This window comes from the organism of the source record quoted next, unplaced genomic scaffold, assembly GCF_019419815.1.
Source record: "Pyrus x bretschneideri cultivar Hongxiangsu unplaced genomic scaffold, Pyrus_bretschneideri_v1 Contig9, whole genome shotgun sequence".
NCBI classification, from domain to species: domain Eukaryota; kingdom Viridiplantae; phylum Streptophyta; class Magnoliopsida; order Rosales; family Rosaceae; genus Pyrus; species Pyrus x bretschneideri.
Genome location: NW_025999831.1, coordinates 203290 through 229565, shown reverse-complemented (window position 1 = coordinate 229565; position 26276 = coordinate 203290). Strand labels below are relative to the sequence as shown.

The 26276-nt window shown below is 36.7% G+C and overlaps 4 protein-coding genes across 5 annotated transcripts; 1 reads left to right on the top strand and 3 right to left on the bottom strand.

Annotated features, from left to right (window-relative positions):
• Window positions 1–297: 297 nt before the first annotated feature.
• LOC103963693 (sodium/hydrogen exchanger 6) lies at window positions 298–11985 on the bottom strand. The gene is made up of 9 exons (XM_048576416.1): window positions 11981–11985; window positions 1767–1798; window positions 1630–1677; window positions 1483–1529; window positions 1301–1398; window positions 1123–1198; window positions 1008–1027; window positions 745–842; window positions 298–586 (listed from the first exon to the last, which is right to left on the bottom strand). The coding sequence occupies exons 2-9, from the start codon at window positions 1786–1788 to the stop codon at window positions 519–521; spliced, it is 477 nt and encodes a 158-aa protein (XP_048432373.1). The 5' UTR covers window positions 1789–1798; window positions 11981–11985; the 3' UTR covers window positions 298–518.
• On the top strand, window positions 4021–6190 carry LOC103944362 (cation/calcium exchanger 2-like). The gene has a single exon (XM_009354795.3). It carries the CDS (start codon window positions 4301–4303, stop codon window positions 6017–6019), a length of 1719 nt encoding a protein of 572 aa, XP_009353070.2. The 5' UTR covers window positions 4021–4300; the 3' UTR covers window positions 6020–6190.
• Window positions 11986–12051: 66 nt separating the features above from the next.
• Window positions 12052–16587, bottom strand: LOC103930357 (mitochondrial Rho GTPase 1-like). Its single transcript, XM_048576669.1, has 11 exons — window positions 16240–16587; window positions 16071–16141; window positions 15668–15868; window positions 15464–15549; window positions 15205–15394; window positions 15009–15090; window positions 14629–14837; window positions 14222–14291; window positions 13596–13691; window positions 13413–13469; window positions 12052–12797 (listed from the first exon to the last, which is right to left on the bottom strand). Exons 5-11 carry the CDS (start codon window positions 15252–15254, stop codon window positions 12600–12602), a joined length of 762 nt encoding a protein of 253 aa, XP_048432626.1. The 5' UTR covers window positions 15255–15394; window positions 15464–15549; window positions 15668–15868; window positions 16071–16141; window positions 16240–16587; the 3' UTR covers window positions 12052–12599.
• Window positions 16588–19548: 2961 nt separating this feature from the next.
• LOC103944363 (protein EMSY-LIKE 4) lies at window positions 19549–24847 on the bottom strand. Of its 2 annotated transcripts, XM_009354797.3 has the most exons (9): window positions 24660–24846; window positions 23010–23176; window positions 22686–22795; window positions 22376–22562; window positions 22175–22261; window positions 20934–21173; window positions 20195–20263; window positions 20020–20077; window positions 19549–19939 (listed from the first exon to the last, which is right to left on the bottom strand). In XM_009354797.3, the coding sequence occupies exons 1-9, from the start codon at window positions 24661–24663 to the stop codon at window positions 19824–19826; spliced, it is 1038 nt and encodes a 345-aa protein (XP_009353072.2). In that variant the 5' UTR covers window positions 24664–24846; the 3' UTR covers window positions 19549–19823. The 2 variants fall into 2 exon arrangements, with proteins under 2 accessions (XP_009353072.2, XP_048432351.1); XM_048576394.1 differs by lacking the exon at window positions 22175–22261 and having other exon boundaries at window positions 24660–24847.
• Window positions 24848–26276: the final 1429 nt, after the last annotated feature.

The following is a 26276-nucleotide window of genomic DNA, read 5'->3' as shown; positions in this document are numbered from 1 at the left end:
TATCCTCTGTTTTGTATAAGTTTATTCTATGAATTTGGAGGAATTGGCCATGAACTTGAAGGAATTCACGTATTTTGTATGACTTTATTTAGAAATTTATAGTTCAATGATAAAGAACAATAGCATACCAACTTTGGAGGCAACATGGAAGACATCAAATGCCTTTTTTTATTTCATGAATATCAATCCAATTCTTTTGCAATGCTTCTCATACACAGTAAAAAACAATAACAATTTACAAAATGCTGATAAATAACTTTGGAGTCAACATGGAAGACATCCGCAACTTCTTTTTCATATTCCTGCATGCTGCTAATTTGCTAAAGCTTGAGTTTTGCAACTTCCTTTTCATACTCTACTTGTTGGTTGCTGCTCATCAACTCAGCAACTCGAATAGGAAATTCATGATATGAGTGAGGCTTCCTTTTGTAAACCAAGATATGAAAACAGGTCAAGAACTTGACCAAGGCTCCTGTAATCTTGACGTTTAGCTTCCTATTTGAAATGGATAAATGCCTTCAATTGATCTTCACTCTCCCATGTAGTGCCATAGATCCTCTGCAGCATCGGTTTCTTTTCATCTCCTCTGCAGCATCGGTTCCTTTAAATTTCCATCTCAAGACTTGACACAAACGATGTACATTTCACTTGTGTAGCTAATAAAAATATCATCTACGCACAGTTCCTCCACATTAAATCATCACCTTCATACTATATTGAGACTGAAAATAGTGAAACCCTTACCTCTATACCAAAGTGCTTTCTGGTGTTTTAAATGTATCTGTCTGTGTGCAGATCGAACCAAATTGACCAAATATGCACAAGAAAAAACATTAGCTGCCCTACACAAAATCATTCGGCAAACTGATTAAGATTTTCATACCAAAATACAACGATTTGTACAAAACGGACAAGGAAAATGAAATAACAAATGTCTAGAAATTGAAAGACTAATAAAGTAAGATTGTGACCAAAGTCTCATCACAGCAAACATACAGAAAGCATACCTTGCAACTACAATAAATATCTGAGGCAATCACGCACCAAGTTAAGGAAAAAGAGGAAGTTTCAGTTGCTACAGTATAAGAACTTTTCACATTAAACTACTAATTCAAAGGATACAATTGAGAAAAAAATGAACCCTACATGTGACCAGCTATGTTGTTCCATGGCAATATCAAAGCCCATGTATATAAACCTAAAAATTAAGGTTTTCATTTCAAAACAAGCGTGGTGTGTCATGTGTAAATAACAACTTAAATACTTGATATGTGATAAAGACAATGAAAAGCTCACTTACACAAACGTCTCCGCTAGTGATGATATCAAATGGAAAAAGGAAGAAACAAATCTTTGAGAGTTTTCTGATAAATTTGAATACGTATAATGCTTCATGACCTAAAACAGAACGCCAGTTTGTCCATGGCACAGCATTACCGTAGAATATATTAAAAAGAAAAAATGTACAGTTCTTCCACTTACCATTCCTGTGAACAATATTGACACAATACCAGACAGACCAAGACCTTCTGCAACTAAACAAATGATAGTTCTACGTCAATTTGCATATGAGGAGAAGGCCTTAAAACTAATTTACATAAGATGAAAAACGGCCAAGAGATCACTCACGAGAAATATGGAAAGAGGACAAACAGACAGCACTCCAAGTTTTGAAGACTGAAAAGATAACAAGACATCCTCGTTATTTTCACCGTAGTACTAACTAAACAAAGGCCAGCAAAGAATGGAAGAAAAGAATCACTCACTTGTCAATATCCAACCCTGCATACTTAAAAAGGTTTTCATAATTAAGACCACTCACTTGTCAACAGCCATGGCCATCATGTGTGCACACTGCAGTCAAACAAATATAAATAGTTCATCACCATTATCAACTACTCTGCATAGGATTTTCAAAAATGGATAACTAACCTGTAATGCAAATGGCATCATTGGCAATATATGACATATACAGAGTCATTTTTTAAGTAAAAGCAAATGACAAACAATTTAATTAGTAATGAAAATGGCAGCCTCAATAACAAATCCTTACCAGTCGGGGGCTTTCCCTGCAAAATCAAAACTCAAAAGGTTATAAGGTCCCGAGTTCATACTCTATTAATTCAGTCCATTCAAATCTGCAACCAATTTGAATTAGAACTCAAAAGGTCTTTACCCTAAAACCCGAAAGAAAACCACCAAATTTATGGACCCATTTGAAACCAAAACCATCACGAATCAAAACGCAATAGGTTTTTGTGTTTAAAATTTGAAAAATATAAACCCCAATTGTTCAACCCAAATTCCAAATTAATCACCTAAAATAGTAAATGAGGAGGAGAACCATACTTGAAATCTCAAAGGTTTTGCATACCTGCTGCTACTTGTCCTTCAACCTTATAAGCTGAGCGAATCACACTTTGGATTTGTTTCCCTGTTTGTCTGCAAATAGAAATTTGGACATCCCGAATCAGAAAAAACCCCAATTGTTCAACCCAAATTTCAAATTAATCATCTAAAATAGTGAATGAGGAGGAGAACTATACCTGAAATCTCAAAGGTTATTCGTGATGGCCTGTGATTTGGCTGGTGCGAAGCTCTGTTCGTGGGAGATGATGCGCGTCTATGTCGCAAGGAAAAGGCGGGAACCAGAAAAGAAAAGGGAAAAAGAAAGATTATATCAGCTATTTAATCTCAACCATCCATTTCATCTAATGGTCAGGAGAAGGCTCTCCATTTTTTTGAAAAAATGCGGATCCCTCCCTTTAAGCAATTTGTATACATACATACATACATACATATATATATATATGTGTGTGTGTGTGTGTGTGTGTGTGTGTTCTCCTTTGTATCCCTTTTTATCTTGCTATTGTACGGCAGTTGTTTTAGTCTAGTGTTGCTTTGTTTCTTGTTTGGGCCTAGCATCAAATTGAAGAAGGAAACAAAAGCATTTAGACAACATTGTTGATGAAATGGTCAAGTGGGGGAGAATGTGGATTGAATAAAGGCAATCATGTCACGTCCTCCTCCTTGTATAAGGCGGAGGGACTTTTTTATGTAATTAAAATTTAGTCTTAGTAGCATCACGATTTTTTTTTTACTCTTTTTAGTTTCTCACACAATTGTCCAAAAGATAAAATAAAATAAGCTAAAAGAATGTGTGTGAAAATTACTTTTCAAAAATATTTGTAAAGTTGGTCATGTATTGAAAAAATTGTATCATCCATCTAATAAAATTGGCGTAAAACTGACTTTAGTAACACTTTAAATTTATATAGCCGATCCCACATTTATTGAAATGAGGCTTTGTTGTTGTTATCTACCCAATAAATTCATGATTGTTGCATGATAAACTGATGATGCAATAGAATCACTTTTTTAAGAGGATCAAATAACGTAACAGAAACTAATGAACCCAAAAATATCTCAAACAAGGTGATCTACAAACAAATAATGAAGAAAGTAAGAAAAATGTAAAGCCCATTGGCAAGGAGGGACAGATAGATGTTGAAGCTCTGAGTGTGAGACAAGGATTGTCTGGCCTTCTACTTTCGATGCCTTCATGTGTCCTCTTGTTTGTGTAGTTACGGTTAAGTCATGTCAACATTTTATATTACTATTTTATATTACTATTCATTTTTGTCTTATTATCTCTATAAAAAAAATATAAAATATTAACGTGATTTAACCGTTACCACATAAAACAAGAAGGCACAAAAAAACACTAAAAATGGAAGGGCAGACAATCCTTGTCCCCGAGTGTGACGCAAAGTCTTTGTACCGTGGGTTCTCTTCTCTTTGCTCTCACAGATCAGATGCTAAACTCACCGTGATAGCCGACGTCCACCAAATTCATACGTGTAGTTTTTACCGCTTGAATGCCGTGGGAACTTTTTTTTTGTTGGACGGTTGTGGGCCCCAACGACATTATCATTCGACACGTGTCCTTAACTCGCAGCATCATGATCTATGGCCGTACATTGGATAAAGTGACAGTATTCCTACAATGTGGAAACTCAGAAGGGAAAGCTTCAAATGCTCTGTCTCTTCCACTTCTCTCCACAAGAAAAGCAGCAACCTTAATTCCTTAAGCTTTACCAAACTCAAAAACCCTCCATCCATTTCAATTTCTACCCTTTTATTTTTGTATATTTTCCTCAATTTCTACCCTAATTTTTCGGATTTTCATGTTCTTCTCCAATTGCTCTGGAGCACAATCATTACGGTAAATTCAATTTCAATCAATTTCTTTACTCTTTTTTTTTTAAAAAAAATATTTAGATTAGATTGAATTTCTCTAATGGGTACCTTAGTTTTCTTACCAAAGTACAAAAATTACATCATTTTCTTGAACATCTCGTTTCTGTTAGTGGGATGCGCTTTCTTGGTCGTACATTCCTATGCTCCAGATTTTCTGGTTCTAAGCACTTCTGAGATAAGCACTTCTGGGGTTTCCAGATTTTCTGGTTCACTAGATTGCAAGGGTTTTCTTAGTTTAGATGACTACAAAGCAAAGTGCTTTTACCTTAAATCCAACAACCCATGTGTCTCCCAAGGCTACATAAACTATCTTAACATTTTCTACTGCAATTTTGGAACTTTTCCTCAATTGGGTTATTGCTGTATGTTTCTTTGGCTTCTGGTTTTGTTCTATGTGTTGGGGAACACAGCTTCTGAGTACTTTTGCTCTTCACTTGATAGTTTGTCTAGGTTGTTAAAATTGTCCCCTACAATTGCTGGGGTAACCCTGCTTTCTCTTGGCAATGGAGCCCCTGATGTGTTTTCCAGTCTTGTTTCGTTTATGGGTGGCGGGACGGGTGAAATTGGTCTTAATACAGTTTTGGGCGGTGCTTCCTTTGTGTCGTGTGCTGTGGTTGGAATCTTAAGCATTTCAATGCGCAAAAGGCGCATTCGAGTTCACAAAGCGGACTTTGTGAGAGATATTTGCTTCTACCTTTTGGTCATTGTATGTTTGGGTGTTATCTTGATTCACAAGGAAATAGATGTGTGGGCTGCAATGGCTTTCTCTTCGCTCTATATTGCTTATGTAATTGTGGTTTACGTCTCACACAAGCATTGGAAGAAAAGCGTAGAATTGAGCTGTAATTCGAGCAATGAGAGTGACTTGACTGTGCCAATTCTAAGCAGCATTGAAGAGGAAGATCTCAGTGCTGCAGAGGAAGGAGCTGCACAAGGCAGTTCTGAAGTAGTAGAAGTCAAGAAATGCTGCTCTAATCTTAGATCATCAGTTTTTATTCGCACGCTGATTTTCATACTTGAGCTGCCGCTTTATCTGCCTAGGAGATTGACTATTCCTGTTGTTTGTGAAGAAAGATGGTGTAAGCCATATGTAGTTGCTTCAGTGACACTAGCACCAGTGCTTTTGTCAACACTTTGGAACCATCAATTTGGAAATTTTAGCTTCAAGACAAAGCTTGCCATCTATATTATCGGTTTGATTTTTGGAATCACTTTTGGGATTGTTGCTTTTTTGACAACTGAGAAGTCAAGCCCACCAAAAAAGTGCTTATTTCCTTGGCTTGCCGCAGGGTTTGTAATGAGTGTTACTTGGAGTTACCTTACAGCTCAAGAATTGGTAGGGTTGTTAGTTTCAATAGGGTACATATCAGGTGTGAGTCCTTCAATATTAGGGCTGACAGTCCTTGCTTGGGGCAACTCACTTGGGGACTTGATTACAAATTTGACAATGGCTTTGAATGGTGGAGCAGAAGGAGCTCAGATTGCATTTTCAGCATGTTATGCTGGTCCTATCTTCAACACTCTGTTTGGATTAGGGTTATCGCTTGTTGGCTCAGCTTGGTCTAAATTTCCGTCACCTGTTTTGATCCAGAGTGATGCATACCTCTTGGAGACCGTTGGTTTCTTGGTTGGCGGCTTGCTTTGGGCACTCGTGGTTCTACCCAGGAGAGGTATGAGGCTTGATGGGGTGTTGGGAGGTGGGCTTTTGGTTGCGTACATCGGTTCCATGTCTTTAAGGTTGATTCAAACACTTTGGTAGTATGAGTTAATCCTGTAAACTTTTAACTAGTTAATGTAAATATAGTTACTTACAAGCTTTGTGTTGTGTGGTTGAGACACTAAGTTAATTGCAGCTTTTGTTTAGCTTGATTTGAGGTGGTAAGTGTAGTTGACAAGCCTTTAATTAGTGAAAAGAAATGTGTACGTTGAATTGTTTGTTTGAGTAAACTGTTAATATCCTGGCATCTAGTTTCTCTTGTATATGGAAATTATGTGGCTTGGGAAAAGGCATGTCTTTGCAAGAGATTCGGCGATTGCAGGTTTGAGTTGTAAAAGTACTCTTTTAACAAGAAGACGAATAAGTTGTGCTATCGTCAATCGTTGCACGTCAAGCTATCACAACCATTATCGGTTCGGAATTTTATTGTGACGCACTTATATGAAAAATCAAATTGTAGTTTTTGCCGTGACATCATTTCACCATTGAATAACACTCTCCCCTTCCCTCATCTTCACTCTCTTTCCCTTTCCTACTCTCTCCGTCGTCTCCTCTCTCTAGGCCACCAAAAAGCCAAGGTCTAACCACACCCTGTACCACAAATCACCACATATAGAAATTGTAGGATTTGGTTCCAAAATAAACTTCCATTTTCATCACGAGAACAAGTACTAAGTAAGCAGAAATTGAATAAAAATCCTAGGAGGATAAGGATCGAACACTTTACCTAGATGAGAGGCACCAACCTTCGAAGGTTTAAGTGTCCGATTGCTATATCCCTTTGTTTCTATGCTCAAGTTTGCTTAGTTTTTGTTTATGGAAGATGATTTTCACGCACATTTTTTAATTTATCTGCTCTTGTTTGTTTATGGTTTTTGGATCAAATAAAGCAAGGAAAAAAAAAACATAAATAAGCTGGGTATGCAAAACGATGAAGAATTGTGTAGAAAATATTTCTCTTATTTTGAGAAAAATGTAAGTTGATTTGGAACAAAAGTTTGCTTGCAAGAATGTAATGCACAAAAAAATATTGAAATAGTACATAAATGCGAAACTCGGTAAACTTATAGGCAATAAAGTGAAAAAACTCAAAATTTATTTCTTCAAACTAAAAGAGAGGCTACAGCTGCCCATCCTCCTTCTATTGTCAACCCTCTCATTCTTCAGCATTATCACTGGCCACGCCACCCTACATGGACCGTCACTTGTATTAGTCTAATTTCATTCCATGAAAATGAGAGGGTGACCTGATTTGAATTTGAAACATTTTTCAAAGTTCGACGGATTTTGATTGGTTATAAAAGGTGGAGCGACCTAATTTTTTGCCCTAATCTCATTATAGTTTGCACTAGAAAATGTGCCCGCGCGTTGCTGCGGGACTTGAATGTATCACCTTGAACTGCATGAATAAGATACATTTTACCTGAACAAATTCAACACAATCATAAATGAAGAAAGGGATAGATAAGTGAATGAGGTTAGTAAGATATGCAGCTTCGTTTTTATATACATTCAACTGAGCTGACATGAAAAGACATTGTACCATGAACAGGCCGAAACTGAACATTTTGGTTCCCTAATAAACTGAAGTAACATACAGTTCACACAAATCTTACCCTTGTAGTCAATGTGGCAAAATATATATCATGTAGATTAGGCAACATAAAAACTGTTTCGTTCTTATTCTAGCATCTAAGTTTTCAAGCACAAACGTGCAAAGCAAAAAACATGCAGGACGCCTGTTACCGTAAGAAACAGAAGTAACATGCAGTCCACACATATTTTGCCTTGCAGTTAAGATGGAGTTTCGTTCTTGTTCAAGCAGCTAAGTCTTGAAGCAAAAATGTTGAAAGCCAAAAACATGTAGAACACCCTGCAGCAGTCGTTCTTGTTCAAGCAAAAGTCTTCCGCACTATAGCAAAGAAAATAAATCATAGTTTAAGAGAATATCACATGATGGTCCTGTTTAGAATCACAATTTACTCCCCAATTTCCACCTAACTCCGAACAAACAATATTGATAAATCTTTATCATCACCTTTAACAAAACAGATCACAGCGAAAAGAAAAAAAAAAGTTCCTATGCAAACAAATTCTTCTGGATGTCCAACTTAACCCATCTATGAGATGGCAAGCAATCGGACGTGCATTTAGACCAAGGAAAATAAATTATACAACTAAAAACATCAACCGATTCTCCTGAAGAGAACACACACACATGCCAACATATTATTCACCAGATTCTAAGCTTTCATTTTCGTTCTATCCCTTTCGTTATCTAAACTTATAATTATCAAAACAGCAATAGAATAATAGAGCAACCTTCAATCATTTATCAAAACTGAATTAATTAAACTTCTGCTCAGCACTCCGTTAATTTTAATTGCAACTCTCGTTCTAAAAATTAAAAATTTTGCATTTGAATAATCAAACGCACTTACACATTACATTCCTTTTATTGGTTCTTCACACAACACATTTTAGGATTCGATGTTACAATAATATCACTGAAACATGAATCGCGATAGATATAGAAACCAAACTTGCACACAAATGTTCGACTGAATTCAGAACCATTTAATTCAACAAAACAAATTACCTCACATGCTTGCTCCCCTTCTGCTCTCGCATCGTTGGCTGCGCTTCTAAACGGTTAATGAAGTTCTAAAAACAGTTTTTAAAAAACGTTTACCTATCCAACATTTCAACATATGGTTTTGGCAGGTATAACATTTCAACATAAGCATGATATAGAAAGACAGAAATTCACATGTCACTTTGTTTTTTCAGAACCAACAAAAAGGGCAACTATAAGAGAATGTAACCAATTTTAAACAGTAAATCAGTCTCCCAATAAAGGAGAACATAAGCATGACATACAAAGATCGAAAGGCAGATTTAATTTGGTTTCCTCAAAAGCAACGAAAAGGAGGCTGAATCAAATCAAATTAAACAAAGTGAAAACCAGATAGACAAAGATTAGAAATTTGCTTGCATCTCTATCATATCCCGCATTTCCTTTACAAAATAAACAATCATGAATACAAAGCACATGAAAATCAGCAAACCAAAAAAAACAAAGATAAACGCACAAATTTCCAAAGAAATTGAAATTGTGTCATGAAAATTAACTAACGAATCATATTGAGACATCTTTGCTTGGTGATTGGCAATGCTCTAACTCACTATGGGGTTTTAAATTATTCTATCCAGGTACAATGATGGGGATGCACTGCCAGCTGATGACCAGTCATTTATACTTGATAATGTTCTCAATTACCATCCAGATAAAGTTGTTAAAATGCGTTCTGGAATCGGTCATCTCACAGTATGCTTATCTACCCTGTTTTTGCTTAACTGCATTTTATTTAGAATTATGTTCAGCGCACTTTTGATGCATTATGCTTGGAATCTGTGACTGATTTTATTGTTATATTGGTTATTGTACTGTTCATTTCATCGTAGGGCAGACAGGAAACATTAAAATAGTAATGAAGCTCAGAATATTCGCTAAACACCAAAACCCACATCACATGCCCTCTACCCAACAAAGATAAATTAAAAACTACAATACAATGCTGAAAAACTAAAGTAGCCAGAAACCAAAAGATCTTAGTGACAACTTGCACGGACATTACAAAAATGCAGGACTCAAAACACACTAAAACGTATAGAAACTCGAAGTTATCGCTATTTGGTTATGAAGATAGATATATATCACCAGGAAACCCAAAAAATGGCCAGGATTTGCCAAAATTTGTAAATCAAACACATATGCATCAACTCCTTTTCCTCTGTTAGTCTGTTATCATCTCACATGCCACACTATTCGAGACTGGATCAATTCGATCACAGCCAAACTGCCAGTATTAAACTTAAGGAAGTACCGATCAAATGATCTAAACATTGTGTATTACAGATCCAAATCAATAGTGGTAATAAATAAGATAATTTCAGCTGTCATTTGCAATTAAAATTGAACAATGCTTATTCCCAAGGAATATTTGACAATGATTGCAGCAATCAAATGTGCGTTCAATTGAATTAGCTATGTATTTGAGGATTTGGGAAAGGTTTTTTGAGAGTAAACAGACGTTAATTATTAGCTATGTATTTGCTTAATAAATAGTAGCTGAAATTGCTATGTATTTTTCAATGGAGAATTTAAAAACCAATCCCAATTTGTCATTGCTCAAACAAATTGGAATTTCAGAACCAATCTCAATGATCAAATTAACGAAATATTTCTTAAGCTAATTTAGAAAGGCAAATTGCAAGATTTTGAAGGAATTTGAAAAAATGAGGGAGAAAAAAACCAAATTAGAAGGTCGTGCCTTATCTCCCTCACAAAATCAATCGCACAAAAACCATAGCTTTTGATGGAATTTCAAAACCAAACAAATCTCAAAGATAAAGTTGTCACGTAAACATGTCTAACACAGATTTCTCAATTATTAACACTTCTCTTTCTCAATTATTAAAAACATAAAGATCAAAGTCAATTGGGTGTATAATTATATACCTCATCATGCGAAGCAAAGCAACCAACTTCTGCCTCCAACGACCCAAAATTCTGAAAATTCCAAAAAATTTAATTTAAAAAAAAAAACATAAGAAAGATAAAACCCAGCATAAGAGAAATCTACAAACCGGATGCCAAATCATCAAAAGATTAAAAACCACTCAGAATCAATTAGCATTTGAGTCTAAATATGAGAATTTGTGAATTTGTTCCATAGGATAGTTAACAGGATACTATCATATCAAAACCAACGCTGAATAAAATCAAGCAATGAGATTGCAATGATATAACGTCATTTCCTTAAAGCTTCATATACTAACCTAAAAAAGAAAATATGGGAAGAATAGACTGCCTCCATTGGCCCTCCAAGTCTCCTAACCACCAAACCACCCGTCTAGATGCATTTGCCTGTTCTTTCCCACAATTCTTAGAGATCAAATAGAACCCTCGGATTGACTGGGGACAATATGGAAATCCTTTTTGAAGCCGTAATACAGGAAGACATGAATAATTTTGACAGAAAGACACACAAATTGTTGAGGGAGGATGTAAAGCTTCTGTACGGAAGGTTTCTACTCTTGTACATCTAAAAAAATTAAATGAAGCAAGAGAAATTCAACAAAAAAACTTGATAACCCTGCCCAAAAGAACTCACTAAATTCAAAGCATACCATCTACACTGAGTCACTAACATACATTGCTCAGTTAGGACTCTGTTATACTTATCATCCTTGATCAATGTAATCATATATTTCATAGCTACACTCCCCATTGACATACACTAACATAGCATCTACATTTTTGCTGACTTTATTTGCTCAGTTAAGCAATAGCCAACATACACAATCTGACAATCATAGCAGCTACAACAATCATCCATAAATGGGCAGAAATACAAATACTATTATATTGGGGTTTGGAACAAATAAACCAATCATCTAATTCGAATGTTGTTTGGAACAAATACACTAACCATTCAATTGAAATGGCATTTGGCACAAATACATTTTTCCATTAATTGGATATTCAATTAACTGGGATTAAAAAATGATTACCAAACAAAAGCCAATTTTCTAAAGAAAATTAGTGTTTTATACCTGCCAATTCCAAAGGCCTGTATAAGCCCAAAATTGAGGGATGGTGACATCTCCAATTTGGAGTTGGGGATCTGCATTTCCTGCAATTCCATAGTGTACAACAGCTTTCACCTTGAATAGGGTTTGTAGTAATTTAGTTGAGATGCCTACATTGAGCTTTTCACAGGTTTCTACATCAATTTTTTTCCAGCAGGTTTCTACAGAAAATATTTCAATAATATTGAATGATACGGGAAATAAATGGTTAAGATTTACACTAAAAGATTTAATAATTGTCGAATCTAACGGATAATACACTTGTAGTATTGAAGCCAGACACTGTTTCTACATCATTTATTAAATACATTATCTATGATATGCACTGACCAACGAAATTAATCAAAGTAAAACAGATGGTCATCTGCATAATTAAACATACCACGCTCAATCCAGTCATAACAATTATAACCTTTTTGTCTTCCAATCGTCCAATTTGAAACCTTCTTCCTGTCAAATTGAGTATGTAGAATTTGGTCCAAAGTTATTTTTCTTTCAATTACAATATTCTATGTATTTATAAATTTCAGAGCAGAACGTGCAAAGGCAAGAAAAGCAGCAACAACAACAAAACTCATATATACCATGAGCTATAAAGATAAACATTTTAGCAAATGATACTGATTTCCGCATACTCATTATTCTCCATATACACTCGTGTTTATTTTGGTCATTTGAATTGAATAAAAAAATATAAAAAAATAAAAAGACAAAAATTCAACAAAGGTGCAGAATAAGAAAATAGTGTGAGAAATCATTTTCTTTTAGGAAATATATGTACATATCACTCAAAGAACACCCATGTAATTATACAAACTTAATGAATATATATATATATATATATATATATATATATATATAATTTTATGCTTACCAGCAAAATCCAAATACGGTAGCCTCTGATCAGCCACAAAGCTTGTAGATTGAAATTATAACCAGAGTTATCTTTGAAAAAGGCAGATCAGATTCATGAGGAAATAAAAACTTTATGTTCAAATACGAAAAGCAAATCAAGAAACGCAAAAACTTGAGAACTAATCGAAACCCAATAGAGAAAAACGAAAATCCAAAGAAACCCAATAACCTGTTCGAAGAGTGACAACCATGCAAACATTCCCCATTTTGACAGGAAGAATAGCAGAGTGTGACATAACCATTCTGAAAACTATAGTAGCAGGTTTCCAAATCATTGAAGATAATAAATGAATAGCTAGACATTGAGAATCGTTTTCTTCATTAATTAAACAATAGAATGTGTACAGGGCATAAGTCAAGTTTGCTAATATAAATATCCTCATTATAAATATCACTAAAGCGTGCACATACATTGTGAGGTTTGCCAATATTTTCAACTATTTCCAAGTGTGTGCTGGTTTGTTTTTTTCCTTTCAAATATGCAGTTCTTTTCATTTGAGTCTAGATGTTAATATTTCTACGATTCAAGTGCCATTTTATTTCTTCACTTGGAAAAAGAACTAAGCCTTTTAAAGTGGCCGTGGTGGAAAGTAACTGGATACCATTGTATAATTTCTTCACTCACTGCACATTTTGTACCTCAAATTTCCACTTGATTATGTTTTAGCCTCTACCTATTCTCTTCCTTAATTTGGTTTTGCCTAACCAAAGTCTTTTCCTGTTTAAGGACACGCGCCCTATGTTATTTCCTTCTCCACTGCATTCTCATCTTGCTAAAATTTATAACATCAAACCATCAGAATCTCAACCCATAATCAGTTTTACCCGCCCACAATAAATCAGAATCCTCAAGCCAACAACTTACATTTGATTCAGGAAGTAAAGTGACTTGTGCATATACTTCATCAGTGTCTGGTTCAGCCTATAATTCAGCCGAAAGAAACATATTATTCCCTCGCAAAGCGCAATAACTTGAGTACAAAAGAACCAGCTAAACAATTAAATCCAGAATTCTTAGTTTTCTTTATAAGAGCAGCCACCACACTACCTTCAATGATACATTGACAACCCGACAAAGAATCTTCGATGCAAGATTATACACTGGCATCTGCTGATCAGCCAGCTGATTAGTCGATGCCTCCACCTATTTTTGAAACCAGAAAATCCAATTGACAATAAGTGATAAAACCCAGAAACACAACCTAATATGCATCAGCTACAAAACCCCAAATAAATAAATAAAAGACTCAAATTTCTATGTAAAAGCGAACATATTTTGACCCCAAAACAAAGATGTCATAGATGGAGGAAGAGAGAAGCGACAAAAAGGGAGAGATACTAACTCAACCCCACCATCTCTCTGCAGCCAACACACTCATTCCCTCAACCCTACCCTCAAATCTTGTACCCAATCAACTCTCTTTCTGTCCCCCTAATCGTGCACTCGCCGTCACCTTCTTTCTGCAACCAACCCCCTCTCCTATCTCCCCCAAATCACACCCCCACTCTCTGCAGCCAACCCCCTCTCATCTCTCCCCCATATCACACCCCCACCCCGTGAAGGCACTGACACCAGACCACCTCCCTAGAAACCGGCCCTAAAAACCCATACCCATACCTCCCTTACCCGTTACCTTTCTCAAAGCAAAAAGTGTTATATATGATAGTACTCACCCCAATCTGGTTAATGACATTCACTGCATAACGCTCACCAGTAGGTATAGTCTCGCTCTTTGAGAAAGGCCTGAGGTCAAAATTGGCAACAACAAATTAACAAAGCCAAATGAAAGAATAAATCTACAGTCACCACAAATATTTTCTAAAATGGAAGATAGACCAAAGTCAAACAGGAAAGGGATAGCAGACACAGTGAGCCTTGTCTCAGTTTGAAAAGAAAATTGGGTAGTTTCAGGAGCAAAATAGTTCATTTGTGTAGAACTATAACAGCATCCGAGAGCTAAGAAGTTATCACCCAATAAATTTTGTTACACCAAAGATTCAGAAAATGGGATTAGGTATGGTGGTACCCTTTCTCTTCACATTTATAATATATGGAGTATAGTGAAGGGGGAAAGCCATACCTTCCTATGAATGAATTTAAAAGAGGGGATTTTCCTGCATTTTTAGGACCAAAAACAAAGCAGCTAACATTTCTTTCCGTTTTTTTCCTTTTACGATCTACTGATCTTTTTCTAGTAACATGGATAGCTGAAGCAGGACTGCCATTGTATCCAACATATATCAAATTCGCCAAACTTCGGTTTGGATTTAACAGTGTCATGAGGGCCCACTGGAATCACAAAAAAACAAAGATATAATTACAATTTACAATTGGCTAAGGAGATTCTTTAAACAAAGAAATAAGGGAAACATAAATATCATCCAAAATAAATGGACAAAAAAATTCTTGAAGAGCATATGTAAGCTAATTTAAACAGGGTAGCAATGAAAACGAAGATACCTCAGACAAAAATGCATTAAGAGGTAAATTCCCAGATGCCGTTCTCCCTGCAGCATCCTTATAAGGAGCTTCACTCCAAGGACTGAAATTTCGGTAAACAGCATATTAAAAATCTATTTTTGGAGAATAAAAAGAAACCATGATGGGAACATACATTATTTTATCCACAAATAACAAAAGGGTAAAAGGAACATACATTATTTTACCCTCACCAGTCAGATCCAAGTCAATCCATACCAGGGGCATTTTGTACTCTTCTGGAGGTATCTCCGTAATTTGCTTGCTCTGCTTCTCATTTACCAGCTACGACTCATTTCCACATAAAAATAGAAAATCTGGATAACAGCAACTAACGCCAAATCCGAATAATGCACAAACCCTAAACCCTGGATTAACATAAATTACATAAATCATGTGAAAATACAGAAATTACAACTTGAATACCAGAGACAGACCTGAAGAGGGGAAGACTGACTTGAAGCTGCTTGACAACTTGTGACCTGGTGACGTACCTAGCGGCATTTCCTTCCTTCTTCTTTCCCTGCAAATTCGACGGACAATCAACGGGAAGTGTGAGAAAATGGTGAAATTAAATATTGGAAATTGTTCTTTTAATACTGATGTATATAGGAAAGCTTATCGGAGAAGGAGGAGGTGACCTAGAACTCACCGCAGGCCTGTAATGCTTATGCTTCACCGGGGCCTCGATTTGCAGATAGAAGCTCGGCCCGATCGTAACGAAGCACAGCCTCTCTGCCCCTTGAAATCTGAAATCCCTACCCAAAAAACCACGCACGGGCCTTCCTGAGGCGAATGGTGGAGTAAGACGACATAGGCGAGAGAAGGGATCAGCGAGGGATCTGAGGGAAATTACAAAGTGAGAAAATTTTTCTTGGAATTTTTATTGTGTCATTTGAGTAGCTAAAAGAGGACTATAACAGTCAAATATAGTGAAAGAATAATTAAGGGCAAGCTGATTGTATGAATAAAGAAATCTCAAACCTTCCATAAAAAAATCAAAGCGAAAACCAGAGAAGCGTGAGGATAGGAAGAGATTGATACCTTACCGGACGTTGGGGGTAGCCCAAGTTGACTGAAATTGACGAAACATTGCTCGACCTCTGTCTCTCTCTCTGTCCACATGAGAAAACCACATCACCCAAAAGGTCAGAGATTTCCAAAACCAAAAGGAAATTAAGAGAGAGAAACGCGGGGAGAGAGAGAGAGATACCGTTAGTTAAAGCGTGGACGGCTTCGGTTCTCCGACCACTGTAATCCCTGAAGATCTCTTCCGCCCGCCGACTCGAGTCCATCTCCCTGCACTTCTCCTTCATCCCACCGAAGCTCTCGAGTTACAAAAATGAAGCCGAGTTTGTGTGGTTTTGGTTTTAGGAAGCAGGTGTCGATGCTATTCCAGAGATAGTGTTGTGGCTGCTAGGGTTTGAGAAAGTGGAAACGATTAAACGAAGCCAGAAAGTTGGCTAAAAGCACCCGAGTGGCAATCTTGTAAATAAACTGAAATGTCTTACAAAACACTGTTCATATGAATAGTGCGATTTCCCCTCCTACTTTAGACTAAAGTAATAATGCTGGTTGACAGACTGTGCAATTCAAGAACGTAGGTCAATTTGCCGAACCTCGTTAACTTGTGTTGCTCTTCAGTTTCATTTTTCAGTTCTCTGATTGCCTCGTCAATATGCCCGTCGACATGTTCGTAAATAGTCACACCATGCTGCTAAACTTTTAAAACTAATAATTGTGTTAGGCAGGAGGATGATTGATCGATCAAAGGCCGGCCCCCATATCAACTTGGAATTTTGTCAAGTGCTCCTATGACTTTGCAGCCTCTGTATATATTATTAGTCAATCCTGGGCTTCGAGCCAAATCATGATTCTAGAACTTTTTTTTATCTTTCATCGTTGAATTAAAATTGTGAGTGATCATAATTTTATTTTTATTATACTATTGACAAAGTAAAGGTGACACATCATAATTAATTGGATAAATGTAATTAATGGCTAGAGGACACTGATCTCAATCCAACCAAATCAAAGGTTCACGTTGCAGAAAAAAATAAAAAAGCATTACTTACTAACTAATTAGGGTACGCCAAAACTTCGACAGAGAAATACGAATAAGATATGTGCTATCGTTTTCGCATGGGCGATTCCCCCATTGATTTGTGTGGAGTGACATCTAACCGTCAAACGGTCAGAAACCGTAAGCATGCACGTATAAGCGATTGCTTTTCTTGGTAAAGTTTACAAGTAACGTAATTGTTTGCCTTATTCATTATATTTTTAAGGCTCCTAATGGAATCCCTTGATTTCTTATGGTGGATTGAAAGAATTGTTTCTGACGACTTCATCAAATGTGATTTATGTGTACACATATTTATATAGAGAAGGAAATGATTGCATATGCTTTAGCTTCATTTGAGGCAGATAGTTATACTTATTACTAGAGGTCTACGGTTCTAGATTGTTTTGCCTCTACCCATGCTCGTGATATTTCGTTTTGTTCTTGTTGATCGATTTGTCTTTGCGGGTCTTGGCATGGTCCCCCTGCTTCTATCTTTTCCATTTACCTTCATCATTATCAATAAATTAGGTGGATGATGGACAGGTGGGGTTTCTAGGTGTAATGGTCCTCATTTCTTCGGGAGAGGATAGGTGCCTCGCACGTGACTATTGTGAAGAGCTAATCTCGCTTAATCTTTCTCTATTTAGAAAAAAACTAAGATAATATAATGCTATTTAGATACACAAAATTAACATATATATTAGCACAATTTTAATAGTATTGGCTCTATATTTGCATGTAAAACTCACATGTATTAGTAAATGTTAATTTCGTATGTCCAAATACATCACTCTCGAAATACGTAATGACTATATAAAAGTGCATTAGGCAAAAAGAGTCACTCCCTTGTATATTATAATGTCTTACATCATCGTGATTGATGTTGATTAGGAGAGAGGATACATTTCATAAGGCCAGTTGCAGTCGATTCAAAGGGCGTCACAACTTGGCGCAGTGCATTCTTAAAGCCATGGTGAAATCTGAATGGTCACAAAAGCTCTCAATCGTTGTCCGATTTCTATGCAGTATAGCCCAAAATACATGGGGACATATATCATCTTCTCAGAAAACGAAGGAACATATCTTCTTTCTTGCAGACTTTGACTAGATCATAGAAAACTGATATAGCAAATAACGATATGACAATCTCAGTAAGGCGACAAGGAGTTCACCCTTTTTGACCATCAATTATTGTAAACTACTGCATAATCTCAAATGTTTGATCTCCATTATGTTGATGATGTTCTTCTTACTCCAAGTCTCCGGCTCCTTACTTTGATTCTGGATAAAATATGGGTCAATTTCAACAACAAAAAGATAAAATAAAATAAAATGCTTCATATTTTAGAAAAGAAGAATAAAGTTAAGAATTATTGAATTCAATCAATATGACGACATATAAGGGAGCAAGAAATTATTTTGATGTCCACTAATATGTTGTTTTTGAAGAGAATCGTGAGTAGAATAAGACTCATGGACCATGAGCCCGTCATGTTTAAGTCCAAAAACAATGATTTAGGCTTCCAAAATCACAAGATAAAGTTTGTAATAAATTTCGAACTTTTCAATTTCTATTCGAATTCATGTCATTTAATTTCCTAAGACGCCTGAGCTTCCCCAACTATGGTCATAGGCTTTTTGAGTTGTTTTGCTCCCAATGTAATTCATCAATTCTGAATTAATTAAATAATCTTTTTCTCTCAAACTCTGATGGGTTCCAAAAAACTTGGTTCTTCAAGGGCATACGGTTGTAACCCTCTACACTCATGCTGCGTCAATGCCTTCTCATTTCAATTCAGTGTGCTAGGAACAAGGCCCAGTACACTAAGTTTCATAGGACAATTTATTGAAAAATTTATTCCAAATTTCCAACCACTTGTATTATTACAATTGGTGCACGAAGTGTGTTCTCCGCACTGAAAAATCTCTCTGCGTGCATCAAACTACTCTTCTTGAAAAACACTCTACCTTGAGCTTCCTTTGCATTTTTCTCTGTCGTTCGGATGACCTTTACCACTTCAAATCTCACAGGACCCACCTAACAACGATCAAACCTTGGGGGAACATCAAAATTTAGGATGCTGTCACCTAAAAAATCTGAAGCAATTGTTTCTTCTACTTCCGCTTGTTAGAACATACACAACCTTAATTATTGACATCAACGACATGTTCTAGCCAAATGAAGATATCGTTTTGTAGAAATAGCGGATTGAGGAATCCATTGAAGATCTGGAAACTAGAATGGAAGGGCTTTCAAATGATATATGGCGTGAAGATTGAGTACAGTTAATGAACTCGAAATTTGGCCCGCAACAAGGTTGCTTCTAGTTTCCACACAACATTGAAGCTCTGTGGTATTTTGCCGATATATGTTCACAAATTTTTTTTGTTGATGCACAGGTTGCTGTATTGGAACTAGACACCCAAAACTGAGTTAGTTTTGACGACAAACTGAGATAATGCACGAAGATACCACTATTGATTAATTAACATCAAAGTCTAAGTGTTCAGTTCATATTGGTTACCTGTTAGGACTACGCAAAATAGCACGAAGCACCATTTCTGCGCGCTACGTTCTTGACAGCCTATATGATCGAAGGTATGTTGCAACAATGTCGTATTTACATGATTTCAAATCTCCAAAATTACGAAGTCAAATTAACTATCAGCTTGCATGTCAACGAAGGGAATCCTAACTCTGAAAGAGAGAGCTTGAACTTTGAACAGAACTCTCAGTATGCCAGCCTACCAGCCTGTCCATACAAGTCACTGCGTATCAACATTTCACGTCCCATTCCTGGAAGCTCCTCATGAGGATACTTGTGCTGCATTTGCTTGGGAGAATCGGCTACAAACGGAAACACTTGTTAGTACTACATTCCAGAAGTCAAGGAGAAAGCAGAGAGCATTAAAGATAGAAGTCCTAACCCATCTCTGACACATCAGGCAGTTTATCAAGTGCGTCGAGGATAGCTCTTTCATGCTCCTAAACCAAATTAAACATTATTCATAAAATTGTTTTCAATAGAGTTTAACAAGAATAGTTGAGTTCTTAATCACCATATAATTGAATACAAACTGCAGGATGAGGCCGGAAACTTACTCGAAGGATTAGCTTTGCCTTTTCTATATGAAGTGGGACTACTCTTTCTTGACTAAGCAGCTTATAAGCCTGCCACAAGCAAAACAAGCAACGTAAGCAAACTCATGACAAGCAGCTGCTTCATGGTATATAATAAGGTATTCCGATAATCTGGACCACCAAACCAAGAAACCTGTGTAAATACCGTGGTAGAAGAATGCTGCATTATAAACGCATCTCCACAGATTTTCTGTGGCTAAGATCCCTTTAAATGAACAACTGACCACATGACAGGCACGCCTCATTTCCATGGAAACTTTTAGCAACAGACATGCTGATATAATGACACTTGGTATGAGAGATTTTTCAGTGTACAGATATGCTGAAAAGTCTCCACAGATTTCTAGGTGTACCGGGGACACGGCTTGGTACACCAAGTGTCATAATACAAGTGGGGAGAAGTTTTTATTTTCGAGTGTCTATCCACGCATTTACAGGGAACAACCGAAAACAACTTCATATATCCCGAGTTTGGGGTGCAAAAGTTACCAATGTCAAGTACTGCAGAGAATTATATTGAATGTACCTAGGCAAAATTACACTTATTCATATTCTGCATCAAAGGTCGTATTTTCAACTTCCCCTCTAAATACAGCACCCAAAACCAGTTGAAAATTAAATACCGAAATTGACTCATGCAAACATTGGAAAAAGTAAATAGATAACCTAAGAAAACATGTGAAGACAACTTTTCCCTCACCTGATGAATAACTTGATCTGTAGCACGAATCCTAATAAAATCACAACTTTCCTTGAAATTATCAGAGCCAGGTGCGCGGAAACCTATCTTCGATTGGGGTTTTACCAGTCCAGTACTTCTGCTACCAGATGGAACCTGAGGCTGAGGGTCATGACAACTTATATTCATAGCCTGCCGGCCTTTCTCAGAGGAGAGCATTGCCGGGTCGGTACTTTTATCACTGCTAACTTGTCCTTGGTACTGTATGCATATTTTAAGAAACATCATTTAAAAGACCATAAGTAATCAAACGTAAATCTGAAACTCAACAAAGATAAAACGAACATGTCCTCGGTACAGGATGGTTGAGGTTCAGGTAGGTCGTAGAATCAGAAAACCTAAGCCTAAAGAAAAATACAACTAAGTAATATTGTCGTGATTACATACTAGCTTTAATCAGAGATTAAATGGAAAACGAAACACCCACCCAAGGGTATAAATGGATCTTAGTTATAGGTATACTCTGCTAAAAACATACTTTCCTTTATAGGAAACCAATTTTATTAAAGAGAAAAAGAAATTACAAAAACAGGATGGGGGACAAGAAGTCTATCAGGAAAGCGACTACTGAGAATATCAACTCATGTTGTATAAAACTTACTAAGTTCATTATGCATACAATTTTAGTTTCTTACTTACAGCCTACTGCCGATACTTACAATTTAAATCCACGGAACAACACAACATAAAAAAATAGTCACCGAGTTGAATTCAACAGTCAAGTTTTACCCATGTAAACATAAAGGACGTTAGGATAACCTTACACAATTGTTACTATCAAGAAAGAGCAGTAAATTATGATAGCCCCATACAAACCAAGATAGCTAAAGGAAGAGGTATTGTTGACAGAAATGAGTTGAAAATAAGACTCATCCACCTGACTTGACAGTACAGTTTACAAATTTTTAACCAATAATACCACCACTAGGGGTATGCACACTTAAAGGTAAGCCTACTCTGTACCTTCTAAAATGAAATGCCCCACCCTTTATTACAACCACAACTCCCACATATGCCGCTAACTTTAGCATCATTGACTGGTGTGCATTGTGGACATATTTGTTTGCTTCTTAAAAAAGAGAGCTGTTCAGAGAGACGGCTCCTTTGTGTGTGTGTGTGTGTGTGTGTGAGAGAGAGAGAGATTGCATTTGCGAGACAAACAATAATCAAGTATGCACCATTGCGATTGAATAAATACATGCCTTCAAGCTCACGACAAGGCTGTTTCCTTGAGTTAAGTTTTTTCCACGTTTGACTCTCATTCCATTAGTGTTTTTGGTGTGGGCATCCTGTAATATTTTTTAAGAGGATTACTGAGACTAAATATCATTCCATGATATGCAGAAGAGCGTGCTATAGAATAAATGTAACAGCAATATTCTGCTTGGAAACTTTCTACTCACTGGTGCAGCAGAAGGGGTAGTTTCTTTACAAGAATGACTGTATGAGACACATTTCTGAGACTTTGAAACAGGAGGATGTGTAGTCTCCAGTTTTCTCGGTTCAGCATTGATCACTACTTGAGGAGGAGGATATCCAGGAGCATCCTCACTATACTCTTGAGCACAAGGGGCACCATTCCGCCATTCCCTGCATGAAATACACATAAAAAATAAAATAGAAAGTCTGAATAAAATCATTGACATCTGAGTTATCATACCAATCACAAAACATGTGTCAGTCTGCTGATTAAACAGGAAGAAATATGAGGACCTTATCATTTTAACTGACTGATCTGACTTAATCTTAATGAGCAGCTGTCCATGTTCATCATCTGTAATATTAAGTTCCCTCCGCAGCTCAGTCATAAGTGCCTCCCGTGCCTATAGAATAGAAGACGTTTTGGACATTAAGATAACAGAAGAAAGAATGGAAAGCGAATTGTTATTAGCACTCCGGAAAAAAAAAAAAATTCACAATAACGCTATTTAGGAGTGCTAATACCAATTTGCTAAAAAAATCAGAATAACACAAGGAAAAAGCAACATGATTAAGACTTTATACAGGCCAAAAAAAGGTTAACAATTAATAATTTACCCAAGTTAGGTTATTAGATTGAGCGCTAAAAGCCTTCAGAACAGCATGGTATGCCTCTGTTTCCAAACGGTGAATGTGAAGCTCCATATCCCATAAATCCTTTCCATGAGGCTTTGTTGCTGGAGACATCCTTTCAGTTCCAATGCCATGGTTGTGCTTGTGATTTCCTGATGAAAACATTCAAACAACACCATTTTTATCAAACGGAGGTTTGACCTAGGATCTCTACCCTCATCCCCACCCATTTGCCTCTTTTATCTAAGAAAGCCTAGTAATATATCAGGCTTAGTTGGGAAAACTTTTAGGAACAAAAAGGTTTACATTAATCACAGAACTGCTTATTTAAGCTCTTTTCATTATCTTACTGTTATAATTTCACTCAGATACCAATGAAGCATATCAAGTACAAGAAACTAACTACAAGTAATCTTTGGAACGAATAAAACGAGCATCAGTTCAACATTCACTACAAAGTATTAATTTGCTTCAATGAAGAATTGCAAAAGGCAACCGGATTTATAAAGGCACAAGTGGTGCATTATGGAGGGATATAAGCCCAGTCACATTCTAGATTTACATTAAATGGTCAAAATGGAAGAAATGCAGATTAACCATGATCAACATCTCAACTTTAAGCACCACTTGTGCAGGGAAATCATACTGTGGTTTCACTAAAAACGAGACATCAGAATACATCAAATGGTCATAACCAACTACGAGCTCAGTCTGTTACTACATTATAGGTAAGAATTGGAACTCTGAAGGAAATATTCAGCACACATAAGATCTTTAATAACTAACCAGTTGCAGGTCCTTGTTAGGAGTGGAAAAGAAATTTTTTTCAACAAGTAAAAGTTGAACAGAAAATAAAAACTCACATGCTCCATGAAATTAAGTTTGGTTAAAAGTCCCATATCTAGCAAAAAGGATGATTTGGTGGGAAAATTAAGCACCTCAAATCAAAGATGTTTAAGAGCAGATTATTTAAATGACTCATTACCAATAAAGAAGAAAAATATGCACAAATAGAACCGTTTACAAATCTTCGGTAAAAAATTACTCTTTTACTAAAGAACCACTAAACCAGCAATAAAACACATTTTAGTGCCATTTTATTTTCTATTTAATTAAAAATTTCGCTTTTCAATTGAAAATTTGTAAAAGGTTCTCTTTGTGTATTTCCCAATAAAAATCACTAAAAAAATGTGCCTTTCTTCTCCCCCATTTTTGCCCATAACTCTCTACATTTTGGGAGAGAAGACACCATGGACACTAATAAAATGCAGCTCCCAATTTCCAACCAAAAACGAAATTAACTTAGCATTAATTTAAGAGTCAAATATTCCCAAAAAAAAATGTGGGTCAGTCTTGTTACCAAGATTCTAGGCAACCAACAAGCATATCCCTCTCACATTTAATATTAAATTATTTTTTTTTTTTTGTCAATTGATCAAAGAAGAAGCTTTGAAATGCCCAAAAAATCTCTCCCGAAAGGATTATTTTATTTCTCCTCTCACTTTCCATAAAAGTTGACATCTTTAAGCATATAATACATTTTCAGAGCCACATTTCTGTGAAATCTGTTTGGTAACTGAGAAAACGAGAGAAAATGAAGTCGAAAGCAGTGAGTAGTAGAGAAAACGAACATACCCATTTCGTCTTGGAACGAGAAAATCCTAGTGAGTGTCAGAAGATGGGCGGAGACTCTGCAGAGTTGCTTCGGCTGAGGAGACGATCGGAAAATGTATGGAGGTTTGCTGCTGCGGTTGGTCTGGGTACTATATTCCCAAGTTATGACCGTGGTCTGTAGCCAGTCAAAATGTCACTCAATTTTCCTTTCTTCCTGTTAAGTAAGCTCACAAGTCTCATTTTTTCTCGTTCAAACGAGTAGTTCCATAAAATTTAAACTCATTCATAAAATAAAATATTAAGTAACGTCTTAGTGTGATAATTGTACATTTTAGAACCATCAGTTTCATGGTGTTCAAGTAACGTTTTGGTATGACAATTGTACATTTTTAGTGTGAGGGTTGTTTGTTTTATGTCATCGTCTCGGGACCATCAATTTCACAGTACTCGAGTAACATTTTGATGTAACAATTATACATTTTGGTGTGATGGTTGTTTGTTATGTCATCGTTTTGGGACCATCAATTTAACAACGTTCGAATAACATTTTGGTGTAACGATTGTACGTTTTATGTTATCGTTTTGAGATCATCAATTTCACAACATTCGAGTACCATTTTGATATCACGATTACACGTTTTGACGTAACGATTGCAGAATTACATGAGTGGTATCATTTTATTGTATTTCGATTTTAATGTTATACCGTGGTTGAGTGACATATTAACCACATCGCTTTTGGAAAGTACTCTACGCACACATTTTTTTTCTCTTCTTACATATTGTTATGTTTTTCGGTGGTTGGAACAAACCCGTTGCTGAAAGATACAGTCAAGAATTAGGTCTGGACTATGAAGAGACCAGTTGTTAGGCACATAACTCCGAGACTTATCCTGCTTTAGCTGCTACAAATGGTTGGAAGCTTAGACAGCTCCCATTTTTTCCGATCAAGTCACAGACCGCCCTCCTTCTCCCTTGACGGGATGTCGAGAAACGCTCGAGGGTTCTTCCATTCCTAATCCTCCGAAACTATTTCGTCAACTGTTTCATCATCTGAGGACGATTCCATTCCTGCATGCAGCTCCATTCCCTTTCTCAAAAGCTCCATGAGCCCGCTCACTTCCTCCTCACAGTACGGAACCTTTAGTCGTCTTTGATGTTCCTGCCAACACGGCTCACAATCCCAAACCTCCGCTTTCTCATGCCGATTCTTCGCGCCTAGACAAAACGAGCTTGACGTGAGCTCAGCGCGTCCGGCGGCTTTGCTTGGTTGCTCGTCTACTTCTCGATGTTGGACACGACAAGCAACTCGACATCCAAACGAGCTGAAAACAGTGGTAAGTATCCCCAGTCGCGCGCGTTATTTGAAGCCAAAAACGAAAAGTGAACATGAGACTGATGCGTACTTGTGCATTATTCTCGACATTCTTGAGCAAATGCAAGATGAAGTTGGCAGAACTGACAGGCCAGCGCTTGCCCTTCGCCTGACGTCGACGACGGAAATGAGTGAAGGGAATGGCTTGCTTTTGGACCCTAACAACGTCCACAAAAAGAACAGTTAACGAGCAAATGCAAATGCAACAGCAACACTTACGTACCTTGAAAAGAATGTTAAATACAATCAAATGTTAAGTATAT

Excerpts from the sequence above, each read along its gene's own strand:
- LOC103963693 (XM_048576416.1), bottom strand. The coding sequence starts at position 1,788 with ATGCAGGGTTGGATATTGACAA. Across the intron at positions 1,678-1,766 it reads GCAGGGTTGGATATTGACAA|TCTTCAAAACTTGGAGTGCT; the intron begins GTGAGTGATTCT and ends TTATCTTTTCAG. Across the intron at positions 1,028-1,122 it reads GGTTCATTTTTTTCTCAATT|ATATTTATTGTAGTTGCAAG; the intron begins GTATCCTTTGAA and ends TGATTGCCTCAG.
- LOC103944362 (XM_009354795.3), top strand. The coding sequence starts at position 4,301 with ATGGGTACCTTAGTTTTCTTACCAAAGTACAAAAATTACATCATTTTC.
- LOC103930357 (XM_048576669.1), bottom strand. The coding sequence starts at position 15,254 with ATGCCCCTGGTATGGATTGACTTGGATCTGACTGGTGAGGGTAAAATA. Across the intron at positions 15,091-15,204 it reads ACTGGTGAGGGTAAAATAAT|TCCTTGGAGTGAAGCTCCTT; the intron begins GTATGTTCCTTT and ends CCGAAATTTCAG. Across the intron at positions 12,798-13,412 it reads CTTTACTTCCTGAATCAAAT|TTTTCAGAATGGTTATGTCA; the intron begins GTAAGTTGTTGG and ends CTGCTACTATAG.
- LOC103944363 (XM_009354797.3), bottom strand. Across the intron at positions 22,262-22,375 it reads CTACCCCTTCTGCTGCACCA|GATGCCCACACCAAAAACAC; the intron begins GTGAGTAGAAAG and ends AAAATATTACAG. Across the intron at positions 20,264-20,933 it reads CAGATCAAGTTATTCATCAG|GCTTATAAGCTGCTTAGTCA; the intron begins GTGAGGGAAAAG and ends TGCTTGTGGCAG.